Source organism: Corella eumyota, chromosome 1 (genome assembly GCF_963082875.1).
Source record: "Corella eumyota chromosome 1, kaCorEumy4.1, whole genome shotgun sequence".
NCBI lineage: Eukaryota > Metazoa > Chordata > Ascidiacea > Phlebobranchia > Corellidae > Corella > Corella eumyota.
The window spans coordinates 2843348-2862541 of NC_137490.1; the positions used below are offsets into that span (position 1 = coordinate 2843348).

The 19194-nt window shown below is 28.0% G+C and overlaps 5 protein-coding genes across 5 annotated transcripts; 3 read left to right on the forward strand and 2 right to left on the reverse strand.

Annotated features, from left to right (window-relative positions):
- Positions 1 to 378: 378 nt before the first annotated feature.
- Positions 379 to 6427, forward strand: LOC145764207 (dynein axonemal assembly factor 3-like). The gene is made up of 11 exons (XM_082575814.1): positions 379 to 575; positions 979 to 1136; positions 1765 to 1858; positions 2061 to 2218; positions 2460 to 2636; positions 2881 to 3003; positions 3226 to 3351; positions 3792 to 3975; positions 4548 to 4662; positions 5100 to 5174; positions 5404 to 6427. The coding sequence occupies exons 1-11, from the start codon at positions 509 to 511 to the stop codon at positions 5567 to 5569; spliced, it is 1443 nt and encodes a 480-aa protein (XP_082431940.1). The 5' UTR covers positions 379 to 508; the 3' UTR covers positions 5570 to 6427.
- A 169-nt stretch (positions 6428 to 6596) lies between these two features.
- LOC145764038 (uncharacterized) lies at positions 6597 to 8976 on the reverse strand. Its single transcript, XM_082575606.1, has 7 exons — positions 8899 to 8976; positions 8376 to 8478; positions 8019 to 8151; positions 7738 to 7821; positions 7542 to 7677; positions 7172 to 7269; positions 6597 to 6720 (listed from the first exon to the last, which is right to left on the reverse strand). Exons 1-7 carry the CDS (start codon positions 8974 to 8976, stop codon positions 6597 to 6599), a joined length of 756 nt encoding a protein of 251 aa, XP_082431732.1.
- A 322-nt stretch (positions 8977 to 9298) lies between these two features.
- LOC145758199 (protein arginine N-methyltransferase 7-like) lies at positions 9299 to 12488 on the reverse strand. The gene is made up of 7 exons (XM_082572495.1): positions 12352 to 12488; positions 11916 to 12112; positions 11631 to 11744; positions 11388 to 11489; positions 10921 to 11244; positions 10462 to 10641; positions 9299 to 10351 (listed from the first exon to the last, which is right to left on the reverse strand). The coding sequence occupies exons 1-7, from the start codon at positions 12455 to 12457 to the stop codon at positions 9299 to 9301; spliced, it is 2076 nt and encodes a 691-aa protein (XP_082428621.1). The 5' UTR covers positions 12458 to 12488.
- Positions 12489 to 13191: 703 nt separating this feature from the next.
- LOC145764107 (PRELI domain-containing protein 1, mitochondrial-like) lies at positions 13192 to 14233 on the forward strand. Its single transcript, XM_082575695.1, has one exon. It carries the CDS (start codon positions 13245 to 13247, stop codon positions 13878 to 13880), a length of 636 nt encoding a protein of 211 aa, XP_082431821.1. The 5' UTR covers positions 13192 to 13244; the 3' UTR covers positions 13881 to 14233.
- A 66-nt stretch (positions 14234 to 14299) lies between these two features.
- Positions 14300 to 19039, forward strand: LOC145764106 (MAP kinase-activated protein kinase 5-like). The gene is made up of 10 exons (XM_082575694.1): positions 14300 to 14410; positions 14940 to 15089; positions 15485 to 15691; positions 15992 to 16177; positions 16531 to 16602; positions 16787 to 16980; positions 17402 to 17519; positions 17927 to 18060; positions 18364 to 18559; positions 18635 to 19039. The coding sequence occupies exons 1-10, from the start codon at positions 14351 to 14353 to the stop codon at positions 18743 to 18745; spliced, it is 1428 nt and encodes a 475-aa protein (XP_082431820.1). The 5' UTR covers positions 14300 to 14350; the 3' UTR covers positions 18746 to 19039.
- The last annotated feature ends 155 nt before the right edge of the window (positions 19040 to 19194 follow it).

A 19194-nucleotide genomic window follows, 5' to 3' on the forward strand; every position in this document is an offset into this window, starting at 1 on the left:
GTTTCCTATCAGTTTATTTGATTCGAAACCAGTAAACAATTTAATTTTAAAAATATAAAATAAAGTGACAACAGTTATAGTTGTTTAATGTAGTCCATATATTGATATGTTTTTAATATTATGATATTGAAAGTATGGTGAAGATATATATTAAGATTTGAGTATGTGTTTTTATGTATTTACGTTATCTGATAGCAAATAAATCTGATAATGGGTTAGCTAGTTTGCTAGTTAAACGGAACGGCGATAACTGACAGACTTATAAGTAACCCTATCAACAATTCTTCTGTAAAACTTAATTTTTGTTAAAAATGATTGTTATCAGACGGATTTATTCTTATATTGTGATGTATTTTTTTTATATATTATAGGCTAATATTCAGATATTATATATTGATATAGGATATATACGTTCAGTCTATCACGTCTACATTTTTATTGTAGATTTTTGTTAATTTACCTATTATTACTGTATGGCTGTTCTATAATTGTATTACAATTAAACAAAATGTCTGGTGAAGGATTCGGTTCAGTTACAATGTGGGGATTTAGCCCAGCAATTGACCTACAAGAAGGTAAACTATTATTTAACTTGTATCTTTTTATTTAATTTGTAAAAATTTGATGGTAATTGAGGAATATTTAATTCTTGAAAAATCTGTTTGTATTTATTTATTGTCGATGTGAAAAGGCTTTCGTTACATTCTAATCAAAGAAACATTTGTTACACTGACCCAGTCTTGGGTTTCTTTGCTAGTTTAAGATATTATTAATTATGTGTATTTACTTAACAATTAATCTGCAGATTGGTGTTTACGTTTAAATGAGTTCATATGTTTTATACTGCCTTAGGTAAGAGCGCTACAGCATTGGAGCAGTTGGATTTAAACTCAGTACTCTAAGTAGTGAAGCCAAGTGTTCTTACTACTTCACCTTGCCACTGATTAAGTCTATATAACACATTACATTTTTTTTCAGATTTACAGTTAAGTCAATGTTCTGAACATAAAGAAGAAACAATTGGAAATAATGAAGCAGTACAAGTAGTTAATATATTAGTTGTTGGTGCGGGGGATTGTCGACATTTACTTAAAACAATGGCTTTAAGGACCCGACATAAAAGAAGAAAAATACATGTAAGTATATTATAACTTTTATAGTAAATATTGTATCAATAAAAAACTGGTATGAGAATTAAAACTTATAACGTTTTTTATGTAGTGCATACTTACATAGATATTTTTGTGTTGAAAAACTTTTAAAATTACATTTGAAGTTATAGGCAAGACCATATAAGTTTGTGTTTCTGTAGACTAAGCTACTCAATATAATCTTAATTATAAAGTTGCATTATCAAAATAGACTTATTTTACTAAGAAATAAAGTGCCATAATCAATCTAAATTTAAAAATAGACGTTCAAGTGGAAAATTGGTAAACAAATTCAAATATTGTTCAGATTATAACCTTTAAAATTCTTCTGAATTAATGGTATGATATTAATTTTAAAAAACCTGTTAAAAACGATGTTTTATTAGTTTTTTTAAATTATTTAGTTGTTATTATGTTTCACTTGTAGAAATATGTACAAACCACTTTAACTAATTAACCTATTTTTGTTTAGAATTAATCAAATACATAATCTATTATTGATTGTTATGTAGGTCAGATAGTAAGTGTTTTTTTTTTTAGCGATAAACAAAATCCTGATTTACTGGTCTAGTTTTAAAAATTATGATTAAATTTATTGATTTTTTTTTGACAGATTTATGTTATTGAAAACAATCTCGAATTACTGGGGAGACATTTATTGTTACTTACACTCGCTCTAGAACCTTCCCATAGAATGGGCTTACAAGGTAAAACAACTTAGACCAATTAAGTCCATTAAATATCAAATTTTGTTAAAATTAAACCTTTTAACCAAATTTTTGTATAGCCTATATTAAAACACCAACTTTTAAATTTAGTTTTTGTGGCCCAATAAGTTACATGTATAAAGACTTTTTAAAAATAAAACACAATTGCAAAATAAATTAAAAATTTGTATAATTTTTGTAGAAAAAGTTGAATTATTTGCCGAGTTATACGGAAACACTTTAGTTCGGCAACAAACTGTTCAATATTTACAAGAAAAAGCGAGCTTATTTGTTGAAATGATCACAGATCTAGATTATTCTGATGAAAGAATGCCAACTATCGACTTATCTCAATTAAAGGTGGATGCCAAACTATAATTAATCATGTATTGTCAGTATGACATATTGTTTTTTGATTAAAATACAAGATTACTGTCAATAACACTTGAATTTCGGGGAAATTGTTTAATTAAACTTGTATTTATTTTTTTTTTAATTGAAAAATTTACAAAATTTATCAAAATATTTTACTTAAAATTTTAACTACTAAAATAAGAAAAAATTAATCTTTAATTTTTTGCTAAATACTTTTAATTTTTAGTACAAAGAACGAGATTACCTTGAAGGAATTTTCAAATTTTGGAAAGAACCAGACATGAAGTTTTTTAATGTATTAAGTATGTGGGATAGTAGGTTGAGGCAATATCTTACTACTAGATACGATTCAAGAAAAGGAGCTTATGATTGGGATCTTTCAATGAAACTACATGAACTTGATGTGAGTTGTTGGATTTTATTTTTTATGTGATTGTGTGAAATTTTTTTGAATCTGTTGCTTACAGATTTATGTTAGGTATTTTTTAAATTGTGTTCAGTATCTAACATTCAATCTGTTGTGAAACTGTTTATAAACTTTGTGAAACTGTTTATAAACTTAAAAAATTCAATTTTTAAAAGTTTTTTTTTTCTTTAATTTTTTATAATATTTTGTTTTAAAATTGATTGATATTTTATAAATGTAGGCAAAAGTGATCACAAAACATGAATATTTTCGGTGGAGAGAGAATGGGGTCGCATTTGAGGGGAGGGAGGGGATTTACGATCGACCGAATAAATCCATGGCAAGTGGAATCATTTTAAAAAAGGTAAAACATTTAATAGTTTAAATGCAACGCAAGTTTTGTAACCAACTTTATATGAAAAATCCTAAATTTTTTATATAAATACAAAAGTTGTTTTTTTAATAAAATTTTTACATCTTTTCAGTTTCGTAAAAAGTTACAAAAAAATGACAATTTTTTTTGTTTTTTCAGAAATGATTAAAATATTTAAATAAAAAACTTCATGATTCAAATTTTCTTTTTTAGAGAAATGGTGAAAAGGTACCCTGTCGTGGCTACTGGGGGGATATGGTTACTGGTCCCTTTGTTGCATTCGGTATTGATACTAACGAACAATCCTTACTTAAAACTGTTAATGGAAAACCAAGTAATGTAAGTAGAAAGTAGTTACATCATCAAAAACATTGTTAAATTGTTTGTTTAATTTATAAATAGTCTATTCAACAACATTAAATAATTGAATAGAAATTCCGGTTTCTAAATACTCTTTTATATTAGAAGAGTTTAGATGTTATTTTTAACTTAATTTTTTTTTGTTAAAAGTTTTTCAAAAAAACAAGTCATATTAACAATTAAAAACTTTAGTTTTTTTGAGACCAAATGTTTTGAATTTGACTCCTACATTTATTTTTAAAACTTGATTTCGGCTAACTCGTAAATTAATCACCAAGTTTTAATAAAAGTTTATTTATTTGCTACTAACCACAATTTGAGTTAAACTGTGGATACAAAATTATTAAATTTCATATATAGCCTATCACTTAAATATCAAATACTCTGTTGTAAAAAATTAACTTTTTTTTTTAATACAGAATTCTGAAGATATCGCTTTTCACAATCTTTTAAGTTTATTCCATGAATTACAAACAGGTCTCCCTTACGTTAAATCACAAACTACTCAAGATAAAATTGTTGAAGTTGACGAGAAAAATATAGAAGACCATGCTGACTTGCAGGAGTTTACTCAGGGAAAGGAAGGAAATCGAGAATTTTATGGTAATAAATTCAAAATGTTTGTTTTTTTTGTAGATATCTTTATCCACGATGTGGAAGAGTCGAATGCGCGACTTAAACATAGAGTAACATCAGTTACCCCGACCCAGTCTCGAGTTGCCTGTGGCAGTTTGGGATATTATAGATTATAATTGCCTGATAATTGAGCTGCTGATTAAGTGCTGGCTCAGCAGGAGGTTATACCGTTTATAGCGCCTTACTCAAGGGCACTACATAATAAGATCAGTGGGGATTGAACCCACGAACTCATGTGTGGTGTAGCAAGGGTTCCTACCACTACACCACGCTGCCGGTTTTGTTATATGTATTGGAACTGAAATGTGCCTTCACATTTATTTGTGTTGTGTGATTGCTAAAAATCTAGATATGTTTTGTCAAGCATTTGTATTAAGCATTTGCTTAAGTCCGATGCTGTTATCTATTTTAAAAAAAATTATTTATAAAATCAATTGTGAATAGGGTAGTGCTACTATGTATTGTCAATTATGTTTTATAAAAACATTTCATTTTTGGGTTTAAAGTAAGTTCAGAAAAATAAAACAATTACTTTGCAGCACCAATAGCTTGTGAAGAAGTTTGTATGCACTTTCTACCTTTAAACTCTTTATCTGATCTGCCTAAAAAATCAAAGTTTAAGAAATTGTTTAACAGCGCTTTCATATCAGCAAGGTATTTCAAATCTTTTTTTTTGTATATATCTTTATCCTCGATGTGGGAAAGTCGAATGCGCGACTTAAACATAGAGTAACATCAGTTACTCCGACCCAGTCTCGAGTTGCCTGTGGCAGTTTGGGATATTATAGACTATAATTGCCCGATAATTATACTACTGATTAAGTGCTGGCTTAGCAGGAGTTCATATCGTTTATAGCGCCTTACTCAAGGGCGCTACAGCATGAGATCAGTGGGGATTGAACCCATGATCTCATGTGTGGTGTAGCAAGTGTTCTTACCACTACTCCACGCTGCTGGTAAAATCTTATCAGTTAGTAACTTGTTTTTAACAACTAGTAATAAAAAATTTATAGATTTCATATATATATATATACTATAATATGCATTTTATTTTACATTTTATATAAATAAAACTAAATTATTTTTAATAGTATGGTCCAAGTCTTGAATCCAGCACTTTCAGAAATATTTGCAGATCAAGCAACCTTAAATATAGAGCTTGTCAAGTAAGTTATGTTTTTGCATTTTATTCCAGTACAATATAAAACATTTTTCATTTAATTATGAAAGTAAAATTTTGTTAGATTTACAATTAGCACACCAATGTTTTTACCCAATATATTAATTTTTTACTAATATCATTTTTTGCCGATTTACATTTCTATGATTTCCAAATCAAGTAGAAATCGATTTTTGATTTTTATTTTTTTAATATAATCACATATTTCTTTTTAGGTATATTTTAGACCTTAGCAAGCCACAAGTTGCAGGATTCTCAGAGAGAGTTAGCGCAATGGCATCAGAAGCTGGATTTGTCCCATTTGAAAAATCACAGAGTTCATCAGTTTCAAACAATAGTATTAACGATTGTTTTGCAAGGTTTTCATATACAAGAAAGTAATTAATAGACTAGCTCTTGTCTATGAACCATCTTTGAAGGGATTTTTTGGGGGGGGGGTTAAAGTTAATTGCACCCTAAAATTTTGTACATGTATGGGTAATATATAATTAAACCCCCTTTTTTACCAATTTCTATTTTTAAAAAAATGTGAAAAAAATACTGTTTATAGCACTCTATATTCTATTCTTTTGTTTTATACCCTTTTCATAGCAGGTTAGTGCTGTTATATTTCTTCTATATTTTAATTATTTTCTCTTGAATCTCTTGTTTTTGTGAATATTTTCTTATAAAAAGTGGTACTCTGTTAAAAAAAAGTGTCAAAACACTGTGACTAAATAGTTTTCTAATCTTACTTTTTGTGAAGGTTTCTGTATAATTAAAAACTACTACTTTTAATTCAGTAAACCACACCATTTTAATGAGTATGGTTTGAAATATACCTAATTTTAAGTTGGGTTTGAAAGAGCATGTTGCATTTTTTTTTTGAACAATATATACAGTTTAATTTTGTATGTTTTAGTCATTGTGCCATAGTTGCTTGATTTTATAAAAATGCCTATTGCCTTGAAAATGCTTTGACACTTGAAAAAATCTCTAAAAATTTTGTATCTCAGTTAAATATTACTTTGCTGTATTCTCGTAACTATCTAATTTTTTTTACCAAACTAAATTTTGTAAAAATAATTTTTTTCCACAAAAATTTATATATTAAATTTTTTCTGTTGATATTTTTTAAAATTTTTGTTCTGTTAAAATACCAGTATTTAAACCCAATTGTTGCATAATTTTATTCGTTTTTTATTTTTTTAATGCACTAACAACATATAGTATATACGGTTGAGTTTTTTTGGACATATTTGCTTAATAAATTACAAGCTAAAAGCATTTTTTACACTATGTATTTAAGTATTATGCATTTACAAACTTAAAAAACATCATAAGCAAAAGATTAAACAAAAAATTTAATAACTTTTTGCTTTTGACACAATAAATTTTATTTAGCCAAATCTTTTTTACTTTGATAATTTTAAAATTCTTGATGTTTTAGTTCTGGATGTTTTGTAAGTACCACATCAAACGCTTTAGTCCATAACTCGCTCTTTACGTTGGTTTCTTCTAGACATGAAACATCGTCATCTTTGGCAAAGACCCTACGAAAAAGGTAAGTTGAACTTATCATAAAATATTTATAATTGTTTGTTTCTTACTTTAACTTGTTTTTGTTTTTTTTCCACAGGTTGAAAGAGATAAACTATCAACAAGCTTTCTATCGAATGAATGATTTATTAATATTAATACCCCAGGCAATTTTTGTTACGATTTGACTATGGTTCGACAGAGTCAGTATTAAAATATATATTTAGGTAGGCGTACTTATACTAATTTGTTTTCACTTTTAGGCGCCGTAACAAAAGACACATACAGCCCTTATTTTGTAACGGGTTAGCGCCACAGCTGCCTTCTTTTCTATATTGGATTATAGATAGCAAAAGAAAATAGACAAGCTTAATTTTTGAGTTAAGTTCCGACCTTTAGGGCTACTGTGCATTTGCAGTTAAATTGTAAAAAGTAAAAAATGTCATTTTGTATAAATCCACAAACCTTTCCTGACATAAAAACGTCATCAGATCTTCAGACTTTTCTTCCTGTTCATTCCACTTCAATAATTCATTCTCTCGTTTATTGATAATTTCATCACACTACAAAATATCCTAGTTAGAACATTTTAAATATTTTTTGCAAACTATAATTTATAAACAAAAAATCTACGAAGATCATCTTATTCGTTATAAAACGATTACAAAATTGCCTAAACTTCGTACATTAAAACTTATGTAATAAACCTGGATTGCCCTTTTTTTAGTAAAACGTATGCGATTCGACATTTAAACTTTGTAATGTTAAGGCAAATATTTTATTGCATAGGTAAATGCAATATAATTTAGTGGAGTCTACTGCTACTATTACGAACTTTTTCCATTAGTTGGTTAGTTTCTGGATGTCTATAACCTTCATATTCACTCGACACTTTTTCTGATTCTGCGTCGTCCACTTCTTGTGACGCAATCAGTGAATTAACATCTTTTAGCGTGTCCTTTAATACGTACCTAAATTTAAAAAAATAAAATTTAACAGAAACGTTCAAAAAAAAAAATTAACACTTTTACCTGAATGTATCCTTTTTGCTTTGTGGGACGTATAGTAGCATAGCGTTACAGACCTCTTCTATTGCAGTCATCATCGGCAAAGCTCTAATTAACAAATAAATATGTTTAAAATATAAGTTGTGTCTTTATAAAAAGAAAATTTTTTTTTTATTCGGCATTATTAGTTCGATTGCATAAATTATAGTTGGTGCATTTTGTAAAAAAATTGTTAACTGGTGCACATAAACTTTAGGTTAAAGGGTCTAATAACTTAACGTTAAAGCTGCTGTTTTAATACAAACCTTTGCCGTTTTCTTTCTGCCTTTGATTTTCTTCGATCCTTCCTCTTTTTTTCTTTGATTTCCTCTTCAGTCAGATCTTTTGTGTCTTCACCTTTCAATCTTTTTTCAATTTCCTCAACCATTAAACGACAAACTACAAGAAAGGTAAAAAATGAAGTCATATTTTAATAAAAATTGGCTTACGTTGTTAAGATTTTTAAAGTTGGGGTTTTATTTGGCTTAATATTTTCGTTATGTTGTGCTATTCAAGTATATTAGTAATTAGTAGAGCATAAAATGGTCCAATAATAATGCACTTTATGATGTCTTAATATACACAGTTTGATAAATCAAATTATAATTTTTATTATCACACACCATGACAGTTATTTGGGTATTTCTTGTTGTGATATGCGACACCTGGAGGCCGTACTGGTGCCTTGGGTTTCTTCTTTTTTGATTTTGATAAAGTTGAATTTACCTGGAATTTAAACAACTGTCGTGTAAAAAGTTCAATATATATTCAAAAGTTACATAAAAATCATGCAATATTTCATGTGTTGTGACCATATTACAACTAACAATTTTAATGCTTGGGCGTATAGGTAAAGAATTCGATAGTCCGGTGTAGGGGTAAGAACAATTGCTACACCATTATGAGGTCGTGGGTTCAATCCCCACTGCTCTCATGCTGTAGCGTGCTTAAGTTAGGATTGGTAGTATAAACACTTGCGGAGCCATAAAAACTGCTAAAGACAACTCGAGACTAGGTCGGGGTAACTGATGTTACTCTATGTTTAGGTCGCGCATTCGATCTTCCCATATCGAGTGTAAAGATATACAAAAAAATGTAAATATATTTTTTTATAAAAATATATATAAACTCTACATATTTTCTTACCTCCGTTAAAATTAACACTATTAAAAAAACGCATATTAAAATATTAAACAAACAAGTTTTTCCGATGAACATCTTCATTATTATTCTATTCGATATAACACAACTAACTACTGTAAATTACCAACTATTACCCATGTGTAAGTGATAAACTGGGTAAGGTTGACGTGTTTTAAAATCTATATTTAAAAATATATCGATACGTTTTGTTTGCTTTGTTCTTATTTAAGCCATGTGCTATTTTCCCACGGTAATGACGTCATAATTTTGTGTATTTTCTATAAATTTCGACTTGGAAAATGTTTTTTAATGTTTTACATCAGATAAAACGACAAATTTTTTTGAGAAAATTTATTATGAAACTTTACATGTTATCAAAAATATAAAACAGGCAAAAGTATTATTACACATCAAATTTTAATTTTAAATCTCCATTATCTGCAGTAAATTTGACCGAAAATTTAATATTCAAACTTTCACATATTGGAATGGGTTTTCTAAAGAAAAATATGCCCTGCTTATGGTGCATGTCCCATATGGTTGAGTTATCATTATTAATTGCCTTTAACCCGGTTGTTATAGTTGTACTCGGGTCTAAATCATAGTCCATCCATATAACTATACCATGACACTCTTGTGCTTTTAGATTGCCCTTATTATTAACAGACAATACACCAGAATTTTGAATAATATTTTTGGGCACACATTTAGTAAAGTCGAATGTCATTACATTCTTGGGTTCACTTAAAATGGTATTAGGATATTCCCATAAAGAATGAGGTTCTGCTTCATGATATTCTTTAGTTTCAAGGGCATTTTCTATCATTTCATCCATGATTGAAACATCAAAACCTTCCACAATACCAACCGGCGATCGAATTTTTGATAGGTCCGAAAAATGAACTGCGGCAAAATAAAGATGAGCTGTTAGTGGCATTATTTTTGCATCTGATGTAAGGCAAGAATCTAACCTGGTTCTTGCATACCAAAAATACAAGTCGTGCCAAGGTAGAATAGAAGTTGTGAAAAAAGGTTCTGCAAACAAGAAGCTAATTCGTTCTTTGTAATCATCTATATTAAACTTGTCCAAGAGAATGACATCGACATTGTTTATTTTATTATATTCCAAAATATCTTTTAAACCATCTTGTCCAAATTTTGAATGTTCTAAAGCTATGATTTTTTTAAAACCGGTTTTTGCAGCAATTAAAGGTTGAAGGCCAAAATCATTTACACATAAAGCCAGCCCAGATTTAGTTTCGTCATTCATGTTATCCAATACTTTAGTAAATATTTGATTTCTCTCTTCATTGTTAATCATTCCTAATCGTCGTCGACTCCATTTTATTCTTGGAGGGTATTCACAAACTGGTCGGATTATTTTTTTCAGTTCAATATTTTCTTTAACTTCGTCTTCAAATATTTCGAACCACATTGAGTAAGCATCATGAAAAGCCTAAAAAAATGACAAAATTTGGGTTTGACAAAATTAGAAAGTTTCTAAATTTATTTAAAAGCCTTATAATTAATTTTCAACACATGTTAATTATTAATTAACCCCAATACCTTTACTGTGATCAAATCATTTGCTTTACACTGTACAGTAGAAGGGGGAAAGTAAACACTTTGCATCCAATGATCCCTCCACTGCATGTTGTTAGGGGTAGGATGTAACCACGATGGGGCTGTACTTAAAATTATTTCACCTTCAAAATCCATCTCTAAGTCCCACCATGACAATATTATCTAAATACAATTATGTGTAGGTGGTTATTTTGCTGTTATTTGGCATTTTTTGTGGCATTTTTAATGGCATTTTAATAAAAAAATTGGCATAAACACTGTCAAAGAGCCAAACTGTTAAACCCCCCAAAAAAGCAATCATAAGATTACACAATCACAGAATTTTTATATTATATAGGCCTATACAATCAGAGCGTAGTTGACCTATAAATTTAAAGGCCTATACATTTAAAGAATGGTATGCAAATATATTTATAGCTAAGCCTTCACACTGTTATTTACCTGTACATTTCCACTGCTTGTTGCAACTGTTTTATTCACACTACATCGAGGATTACTCGACAACTTTTTACTTCCCCATTCAAACTCAAACACTTTCACTGCATTAGACATTTTCTTGAACAAATTCTGGGGCATTTCAGTCAATTGAATATCATGAACTGCAGGCACTCCAACCCCTTTTACCATTAGGGGAGGAGGGGATATAATAGAGGAGTTGTCTTTGGTTTGTATGGGAATGGGTTGAAGTCCATGCCAGGACCTCATAACTTTAGATTCCACAACTTGTATGTACGTGATTGCTTTATGAGGAACAGCAATACAATCCTAAATATAAATCAGTTTTCAATAGATTTAAGTTAATATTATTAACAACGAATATTTCCTCGAATGCCATAGTGTAAATTACTGTTTAAATTATGTTAATCTATCGAGCTAAAGTATTGGTTCACAACCTATAATGTACTTACCTCTTCCATAAGGTTTGCATGGGCATGCTCATAAGCACATAATGCACCTTCGCCAATAAGTTCTGTATCGAACAGCTCAGTAATTAATATATTAGCTTTGTCCTGTAAAAAAAATATGTTAAAACAATGTTTTCTTAAAACTAGCTGCCACAAAAAAAATTGACAAACTCAAAACAAAGTTAAGATGATTATATTGGCCCTGAAATAAAAAAAAAAACCTAACAAAATTTTAAACTGATTTACTTTCATATCAACTCCTAACTCAACTTCTGTTGAATGTTTGTTAATTATTTTAATATTCTCAAATCCATTAAACTTTGTCACATTTCTTGCTACATCAGCCATAGGGCTAAATACCTAAAAGCAAAATAAATTGATAAACATAAGAAGTTAAAAAACAGAAAATACATTTTACTTTTACAGAAAAATAGCATAAAACTTGAGGCAAAAATAAGGTGAAACTAGTAAAAAATATTTAATCTAAATTTGGAAAATGTGCTTTTATAAAAAAAACTTTTATAAATTTACTTCTATTGCTGTTATAGTATCAGCTCCAGCTTTAGCAGCCATCATGGATAATAATCCTGACCCAGTTCCGATGTCAAGAACCTTCGCCTTTTTTCCTCTTCTATGCATTTCTTGCACAGCTTTAATAATTGCTTTATAATAAAGTTGGTTTCTTTCCATGTCATGAAGCATATCAGCATAAGAAGAACGAGCTATATCTAAATGAAGTTTGAACAAACTATAAACCACACAAGTAATAATGTGTAAAGTTAGTAATAATAAAAAATTAATGTTTTAGTTTTTTTTTCTATAAAATATTAGATATATTTTGTGCATTTTTTCATATTCTTGTACACTTGAATATAACTTCAAGACTTTAATTGCTTTTGCAAAATGTAGCATATTTTGTATAATTTAATTATTACAATATATTTGAAGTCTAAAACACAACAATTACCTGTAAAATAATCTCGTTCTTCGTCATTTTGTGCAACCCATTCCAGTTTTCCAGTCGTTGGATTTACTTCTTGTATAAACGATAAATTATTAGTTTCTTCTGCCATTTTTTCCAGTTTATCTACACAAATTGAAAGCCTTAAGAAAATTCACTTGATGCCTGTAGCATGTGATATTAAAAATAATTTAAATAATTGACAAATAAACAAAATTTGAACATAAATATTCAGTTTAAAATGTTTTATTTACGTTTTTAATGCAACACAATTTCAAAACAAACAAAAACACGTGCTGGTAGATACTTTTTCTAAAAAAGTAAATACTTTATTATCATAGGTGGGGATAATTTTTTACTGGGAGTTACGTAGGTTTGCCCTTCAGGTTTTTAGCTTGTCATGTAAGAGAAATGTGAAAAAGCGTGGTTTTAATTTTAGTGTACGTGACTGGACTGGAAACTGGTATTGATTAATATTGCTTACTATAAGTGATTAAATGTACATCGTAATAGCAAATTTTGGACTGTTTTGTTAGGTTAACTTTTAATATTGTAAAATCAGTCAGATTAACGTTAAATCGTTAGTTGTTAGTTAGTTTAGTAAGCCTGATCGTTCTGTTAAAATGTTAAAATAGTTTTAGATTTTAAATTAACATGTTAGTTGTCTAGTTTATATTCTTCAACTAAGCACATTAAACTTACAATAATTAGCTAATTTTTGTATACAATTTCTGATGTTATGATATCATACAAATATATTATTGCTAATTATTGGAAAATCATTAAAAATAACTAAATAATAAGCGAATAAGATCAACTTGTGATTTTTTTATTCCTAACAGCTATTTTGCAACTGGTATCAGTTATAACATCTTTTATTAGGCAATAGCCTATTCATTATGGATCTAACTAAGTATAACTCATTAGTAGACCAACTAAATTTTAAATGGTCAGATGTGGTTTCAACATTTTGGAAGAGATATCCAAACCAATTTAGTAAACATGTACTAACAGAAGATGTCTTGGAACGGAGAATAACAAACGACGGAAAACTTTACACTAGAAGGGTTTTAAGCAAAAGTAACCCTCTTCCTAAATGGGGTGGGATAGTTTTTTCATCCCATCTTCGTCAAGTTGCTCATATTTTGGAGGAATCTGTTGTTGATCCTATTAAGAAAAGTATGGTTGTCTACTCATGGAATATAAACTTCAAACACATGATGGATGTGCAAGAAAAGATTTCGATTCAGCCTAAAGAAAACACGACATCAGTTTTAAGAGAGGGTTGGGTTGATTCATCTTTAACAGGTTTTCGTCGAGTTTTGCGAAATTTCGGCAGCCACAGGTGGCTTTCGAATGCCAAAAAATCTCAAATTGGGTTTGAAAATATTTTATACAATGTCGCTGGATCTGGAAGTGCTAAGATTAATATCTCGCTAAAAGAACAAACCATTGACACTATGAAAGACACGGCAAAACAAAAAGCAAAAAAGATCGCCCAAAAATTGACTCAGTCTGGTGGTCAGGCTTCTTAACATTTTAATTTAAATCTTTTCCATTAAAGTTTCAAATGTTTATTTTTGTTGTGCCATTGTGCCTATTTGAATGTTATTCATATTAATTAATAACTATTACATTGTTCTATCTAAATAAAAACAAACATAAATATTTTAAACAAACATTAATTAAGATATTAAATATTGTTTTATAAAGGATAAGTTCAATTAATGCTTGGGTAAATTTGGTTACTTATGTAATATAATCAATAATTTAAAGGTGTTACGTACTATTTTTAAATAATTTAATATAAAATACTATGAATATTTGCTTCTAAAAACTACTATCTCCTTAATTGTTTCGTGTAATTTCAAAATTCCATTTTTTTGTTTGTTATTTACTAGGTATTCAATTGATTTGATGTATATCTGTGGTTATTTGGTTTTGTTAATTTACGAACAATGTAATTTTGTTATAGGTCAAATAGGAAATTAAAATATTTTAAAAAATGCCATTAAGAAATAACTCAAGCCATGCCAACATTCATGATTTTGATATTGAAATAAAGGTAAATATAACTTTTTATTACCGCAAATTTTATTTAATACTAACTAAAAATTGTATATATGCAGTTTGATAAGAACAAGAACTTTAAAAATATTACAATAGTTAGATTGATAATTGTAATGCTTTGATGGTAAACAAACAGGCCTACTCTTTGTTAACTTTATAAATATTTACTTTTAGTCACATTAAACAATAATATTTTGTATTTCGGTAACTTTTTTGTCTAATATAATAATAATATGTATAAATTCTAACCAGGTTTTAATTTATTTATTTACAAAACTTTTTTTTTAATTTTAAATTTTTATGTAACACTTTGTATTAAATTTTGTTAAATATAAATAAAATTAGTAACAAAAAATGTAAAGTGATAATAACAATTTTAAATGATGTAATAAACAATAACAATGGTGCCATTAAAAATGACAGAATTATTTATTGGTATTAAACAAATTATATTTATTCATTAAATTTTTTTTTTCAAACATTTATTACTCTGGGCCAAATTGAAATTATTTTCATTTTTTTAGACTGCCTCTATAACAGATGAATATGATGTTGATTGGGATCAGAAATTGGGAACTGGGATATCTGGACCAGTAAGAGCTGCTACCAAGAGAAATACAGGAGAAAAATTTGCAATTAAAGTTGTTGTGGATAGACCTAAAGCACAGCAAGAGGTCAGTGTGGTCATCAGAACTACAAAAAGTTTTTTTAAGAATTATTTACTAGGCTATTTTTTTTTGGAAGGTCGACTTCACAACCTAAACATAGAGTAACATTTGTTACCCTGACTCAGTCTTGAGTTGTCTTTGATAGTTTGGAATATTATATATAGATATTATTGCCAGATAATTATGCTGCTGATTAAGTTTTGGCTCAGCAAAAGTTTATGTCATTTATAGCACCTTACTTAAGGGAACTTAACCATGAGAGCAGTGATGATTGAGCCCAGCACCTCATATAGTGAACTTAAGTGTTTTACCTACTACTTTACGCTTCCTTATAATTATATTTACCCAACCGGTTAATGAACTGCTTACATTTTTATATTTAAACAACCTAATTTTCTCAGGTACAAATGCATTGGAAGTGTAGTGGGCATGCTCATGTAGTAGCCTTATATGAAGTTTACAAAAATGAGCTACAGTTTCCAGGTGAGTCAGAATCACAATCCCGCTTACTTCTGGTCCTTGAGTTGATGGATGGAGGAGAATTGTTTTTTAGGATAAGCAAACAAAATGGGTTTACAGAAAGACAAGCTGCAGCTACGACAATGCAGGTAATGTGTCTTAAAAAACTAAAACTCTATTTTAAAATTTTCTTTATAAATAATTGGTAATTTTTTTTGTTTTTGTTTTTAAAGTATTATAATGGAGAAGTTCAGTATTTATTTTGTAGTTTAGTTTTTTTAATCAGTTAAAATTTTTTGTATTGATTAGTTATAGATTATAATATATTGGACTGCCCCAAAGTAGCCTTTTCAATTAGTTAATAAATTTAATTTTTATAATATTTAAAAGAGTTATATCTAATTAATATGAAAACCTTTTTTTTAAAAAGAAAAAATTAAATAATTTAGATTGCTTTAGCTGTTCAACATTTACATAATATGAATATTGCGCATCGTGATTTAAAACCGGAGAATTTATTGTACAAATCAAAATCAGATGATTCTCACATTAAATTATGTGATTTTGGGTTTGCTAAACTTGATAATGGAGATTTAATGACCCCGCAATTTACACCATATTATGTATCACCACAGGTAAATAGTTACTGTTTTAATGATTATTACTATGTTAAAAATACATTTTTTTATTTAAAACTGCCTATAGTTTCATATTGATATTGAAGCCTGCTAAATAATATATATATACGTACATCCAAGTTATATGCCTACAAAATAAATAAAATTTGCCATTTGTGGTTCATTGGTAAACTATCACTGGCAAATATTAGTTGAAAGTTGCGACTTTATTACAACAATTAAACCATTGACTATAGAGTGGAATCAACTTGTAAATATAAATTTACTGGGCAAGCATTTTGCATCAATTTTCGTTAATATTTTTTTATTGATTTAACATGTAATAAACTAGATATTTTTTATAATTTTAGGTTTTAGAAGCACAGAGAAGGCACAGAAGAGAAAGAAATAGCACATCAGGAAATTCTTACACTTACGACAAAGTATTTACAATAAAATACAATTAAATACAAATTGCAAGAAAGGTTTTTAATTGTTGTCAATGCTTGAATCTTATTTTTTCTTTTATTGTTATCCACTTGTTGGGTTTACTTCCAAGCTTTGGGTTATTTTGTGTTTTCTACCTTCTGTAAAAACTTTGTTGATATTTTTAATTTTTGCGTCTAGAGTTGTGACATGTGGTCACTTGGTGTCATTATATACATTCTCATGTGTGGGTATCCCCCCTTCTTCTCAGAACAACCCTCTTCGAGAAGAGCGATCGATCGCAGTATGAGAAGAAAGATAATGAGCGGAACTTATCAGTTTCCGGAGAGGGAATGGGCAAGGGTGTCGGACAGAGCAAGAGATGTAGTTAAAAAGTAAGCACAAATTTTTTTAAATTTTTTCTTGTAAATTTGAGGTAGATTAAAATGACAAATTGGTTCTTTTTTGCATATTTTTGTTCCCTATTTGGGATTGTTTTAATATAAATTTTTTTTATGTTAAAAAATTAACTTTATAGTTAGGGTTTTGTTTTTAATATTTAAAGCAAAAAGGTAGACTATTAGGCTTTTTATGTTAGTAAAATACACAAGTTTTTTTTGCATTTGTATTTTTGTTATCATATTTTGTAATTGTTTTTAATGCAATATTTTTGTTTATATGAAAATTGCTTTATTTTAATAAGCGTTTCTTTTTCAAAATTTTAGAAATATAAATATTGTGTTTTTTTAATTGTAATTGTCATATTTAATTTTTCATACGTTTTGATTTTTAACATCTCTTTTACAATATCTTTAGATTGTTATGTGTGGACCCTCATGATAGAATGAATGTCAGTGATTTAGTTAACCACCCATGGTTGACAGAAGAAGCTCCTGACACACTATTACAATCTCCAGTTTATATGTCTAATAAGGTAACTCTTCAAATACTTCCAAATATCTTATTTTTTGTCAGTTTATATGTTTAATAAGGTAACTCTTCAAATGATGTTTAATACGGTTTCATAACATATTGATATTTTATTTATTTTATTTGTTGATTTTGTTTTGACAACTTATATAGTTATAAAATACTGTTTAATTTAAAAAACATTTATTTTGTTAGTGTATATCTCTATTAAGAAATATGTTATTGATATTAAAGATTTATTTTTTTTATGTATATATAAATAGTTTAAATAGATAACTAAAGAAGATTTACTATTAAATATTTGGTTGTTCATTTTAATTCATAACTTGACAATATATAGTTGTTCATTTTAATTCATAACTTGACAATATATTTTCTTAAGATTTTTGTATCAAAATTGTAATATTTTAGGCCAACTATCAAGAAATAACTGACATGCACGAATCTCATCTGAAACAAATGAGAATTCCTGATCGTCCGGTTAATTTAAAACCAATTGAAACTGCAATTAATCCAATTTTAGTAAAACGACAACAAATTAACCGGTAAATTTAAAAATTATATTGTAAACATAAATAAAAATATTGGCTGTTTACATACTATATATTTATTTTATACGAAACAACAACGTTATATAGATTTTGCAAATATTTTTTAAGAGGTTTAATAGTATGTTGTTTATAATATTTTAGAAATATACTAATTAATTTTTTTTTTAATTTTTGTTAGAATGTTACAAAAACATTTTTATTTTGAACATTTTTTCAAGGATTTTTTAATTTGTTTTAAATTTTAGGAAATAATTTAAAAATTTTTTACACAAATTATTTTAAATTTTAATTTCCAAGACATGGGGAGGGGGCAATGACTCAACTACCAGCCCCCACTCTTATTGACCCCCCTAACTTAAAGTCACTAAGGGATATTATTGCCAAATGTTTACAACAAAAAGATATTACACTAAAAATGGAACAAAAACTTAAATTGGAAGAACTTGTGTTAGTTTCAATTAAAGAAAATCCTGAAAATAATGCTTTAAAAAAGGTACGACTTAACTTACTATAATTTACATTTTTTTAGCTGTTTTTGGTTATTTAAATTATTTTTTTGTATTTTCAGGCATTGACTGACTTAAATTGGAATGGTACAAGTTTTGGTGAAAATGTAAATGTAATGAAAGTAGCTTTATCAATCAAAGATGTCATTAAATCAACTTTAATCACTAAATAATATTGCAATTTTTCTCTAAAGATCAAAAAAGGTTTTCTTGGTGGTTAGAATCAAATGTTTGTGAAAAGTTTTTGTTTGTGCAATTTTTTGTCGCCTTTTTGCTTCTAACAGTGTTGTTCATAGCTTGCTTTTTAAATAAAAACTATTTCTATTATATAATGTAGCCTATAGGCTCTTTGGTACACTATATTAAAATTTTACCAAAAAAAGTTTTTTTTACCTAACTTCAATTTATTTAAAAACGAAAATCTTTACCGCATATAAAATCTTTTACAAAAGTCCAATGAAATTAAAATCTATACTTCTTTAGCTAAGTTTTACATATTATAATAAACGTTTTAAACTTGATTGAGTTTATAGTTGGGCTTAGTAAAAATTTTGAATTTGCTTGTTAACCCTCAATTTTTACAACACTTATTTATTATACAAATAAGATACGCATAAAATAA